At 38.1% G+C, this 3,217-nt stretch overlaps 1 protein-coding gene across 1 annotated transcript; it reads right to left on the bottom strand.

The window, feature by feature from the left end:
• Positions 1-643: 643 nt before the first annotated feature.
• On the bottom strand, positions 644-1,915 carry LOC100674192 (olfactory receptor 52A1-like). Its single transcript, XM_003421483.3, has one exon. The coding sequence runs from the start codon at positions 1,913-1,915 to the stop codon at positions 965-967; it is 951 nt and encodes a 316-aa protein (XP_003421531.2). The 3' UTR covers positions 644-964.
• Between the last annotated feature and the right edge of the window lie 1,302 nt (positions 1,916-3,217).

Here is a 3,217-nt window from a genome sequence, read left to right as displayed (position 1 = left end):
AGTCAGAAAATAAAAAGACCTATTACATTAGGCAATCTGCATCAAAAGACCTCCTTAAAGTGTTAAAAAGCAAAGATGTCACTTTGAGGACTAAGGTGCACCTGACCTAAACCATTACATTTTCGATAGCCCCATATGCACGTGAAAACCGGACAATAAATAAGGAAAACCCAATAAAATTGGATATCTTTATGGTGTTGGCAAACAATATTGAGTATACCATGGACTGCCAGAAAAATGAAGAAATCTGTTTTGGAAGAAGTACGGCCAGAATGCTCCTTAGAAGCAAGGATGGCGAGACTTTGTCTAGCATATTTTGGACATGTTACCAGTAGAGACCAGTCCCTGGAGAGGGACATCATGCTTGGTAAAGTAGAGGGTCAGCAAAAAGAGGAAGACTCTCAAGGGGATGAACTGTCACAGTGGCTACAACAATAGGCTCAAGCGTTACAATGATTATGAAGATGGCACAGGACCAGGCAGTGTTCCCTTGTTTTACGTAGGGTCACTATGAGTTAGAACTGACTGGACAGCACCTAACAACAATGTACAAGTACCATTATGCAGAATAATATTAATTTATCTTTATATTACAAAAAAAAAAAGGTAAAACAATATAGTGAGGATCTCAGCCTGAGAAATTTCTTCCCAGTCTTCTTAGACTTCTAAATCTTAACTCAAAAATTCATATTTAATGACTCAGGAAAAGATTGCAAAGAACTTCAGAAAAATGCTTTCTACAGTAAGTCTTATACATGTCTTTAATGAAATTGACCAGAAAACAGTTTTCCTTAAATTACTTTCAGAAGTCAGTTACCTCTAGAATTTCTTTAAAACTCATTTAATCTGTTCATTAATACATTAGGATCACATTTCTACTCTCCACAATTGACAGGAGATTCAGATCACATAGGACACCTAGATGAGCCCTTAAACCCATAAACGGGACAATTTCAATGAAATGTCAACCCTGGTCTTTGCAATAAAATATTTTTACTACCTGATCTCGAATCTGCTTGGTCTTTACCCCATAGACAAAGGGGTTCAGGAAAGGTGGAAGTAGTAGATAAAGAATGGATGAAGTGATATGTATATATGAGGGGATATGAGTTCCAGATCTGTGAGTAAAAAAGGAGAAGAAAGCAAGGAGATAGAATTGGAAGAAGATACATATGTGGGGAATACATGTATTAAATGCCTTAAGACAAGCTTTTTTTTCTGGCAGACGGAAGACAGTTATAAATATCTGGATATAGGAGAAGGTGATTAAAATGAAGTCAAACCCACCAACAACAAAAGCACCAAAGAGACCATAAAATTTATTGATGTAAACATCTTCTGCGGCAAGCTTCACAAGAGCCATGTGTTCACAGTAAGTGTGAGATATAAACTTGGTTCGGTAGAGTTTCAGACGACACTTTATAAGCAATAGGCATGGGATTACTAGAATGGCAGGTCGCAATGTCATCCCAACTCCAATATGAGTGACTACTTGGCGAGTAAATGTGGTAGCATGTCTTAGGGGATGACAGATGGCCACATAGCGGTCCAGAGCCGTGGCCAGCAAGACTCCTGATTCAATACCCTGGAATGTGTGGATGAGCCACATCTGAAAAAGACAAACATCAAAATATATCTCTGGCAAGTGAAACCAAAAAATCCCAAGCATCTTGGGCACGATGCTGCTGCTGAGTGCAATGTCTGTGGCTCCTAGCATGGCCAGGAAGATGTACATGGGCTCATGGAGGCTCTGCTCAGATTTGATGATGATCAAAAGTAGAGTATTTCCAATCAAAGCAATGAAGTACATAGCACAGAATGGAATCCCAATCCAACGCTGCACAGGTTCCAGGCCAGGGATTCCAACAAATGTCAGCATAGAGGGCATAAACACAGTGCTGTTGGTAATAAGCATGGCAATTCAGGGATCTTCTTTATAAGGAAACAAAGTTTGATAATCTATGGTTCTCTGTATTGTTGTCTATGCTAGTCTCACATAGTCATAAAGTTATTTGGTAACAGAATTAGCAAAACAAACTTCATCATTTCTTTGCCACTGTTTTAATGAATCAGAAAATGTCATGGAGACTATGGAAAGTTTTACCAGTATTTACTTTGGCAAGAATACCCACCTATCCTCAGTGATGCCCATTGTTGAAAAACTGAGTCTTTGGAGACCATCTCTGTGATGAAGTCAGTAGGATCAGCATGTTTAGTGGTGTTCTCTTTTCTTTCCCAATTCACCTTCCTTTTCTGTTTCTCATCTGTTCATAGGAATGAGGAAAAAATATTATTTGGAAGCCAGACTTCAGACAGAGAACTTTTATTTCAAATTTACCAATACCTTTAGCCTCACTGTTCTCTCACTCCACTTTCTCCCTCCTCTGTAGCCTCTATTCACTTGAGACTACCAGAACTGAGAATCTCTATGCTGTAGGTCAGCACTTCATTGATAAAATATAACTGATAGAACATCTCCTCCTAGGTCTGAGACTCTACCACTGAAATTACCTCTCCTCACCAAGAATTTCTAAATACAAAATTGTTGCAAGAACCATACCCCATCTCAATAGGCAGTGGCAGTTATATAATTTTGGTGTAAAAAAAAAAAAAAAAATTTTTTTTTTTTTCTCACCAAGGTAGGTCTGACTCAGGAGACCAAGTCCAATATATAAACACTTCAGTGAATGTCTTTGTATCCAAGACATTTTTTTTTCTACACACAAGGAACACAAAAACAGATTTAAAACATCAGTTGTTAAAGTTAAGCGAACTCAAGTGTATCTCTTGTGGAAGAGGAGACCTGTTGGGTTTTCGTACAAGAGAACAATGAAGATAATATTGATGTAGTTAGAGGAAAAGTTACATGAAGGATTTTGGCACTCTGGGTCTCCATTTGGGGGCAGTTTTAATGGAGATAATCTTTATATAGAAATCAGGGGTACTTACTGCTAAAGAATAGAGAAAGTTATAAATTTGTAACTCTAGAAACACTGACACAAGAAATATATGAAGGAGTGGGCCTCCTCTGAGAAATGTCCAAGAGATTCCGTGAAGAATGATTGACAAACACAAAGCTATATTCAGCTGGAAGGTCCTTGGAACGCAGCAGAGATAGAAAAAGGATGCTCCAAAACAAAATTTTCATCGGAATATAAAGATTTGGCACTTCCTAGTAATCATACAGAAACCCTGGTGGTGTAGTGGCTAAATGCTA

Source organism: Loxodonta africana, chromosome 7 (assembly GCF_030014295.1).
Source record: "Loxodonta africana isolate mLoxAfr1 chromosome 7, mLoxAfr1.hap2, whole genome shotgun sequence".
Classification (NCBI taxonomy): domain Eukaryota; kingdom Metazoa; phylum Chordata; class Mammalia; order Proboscidea; family Elephantidae; genus Loxodonta; species Loxodonta africana.
Note: the sequence above shows the minus strand (reverse complement) of the source record. Positions and strands in the feature narration are given on the sequence as shown.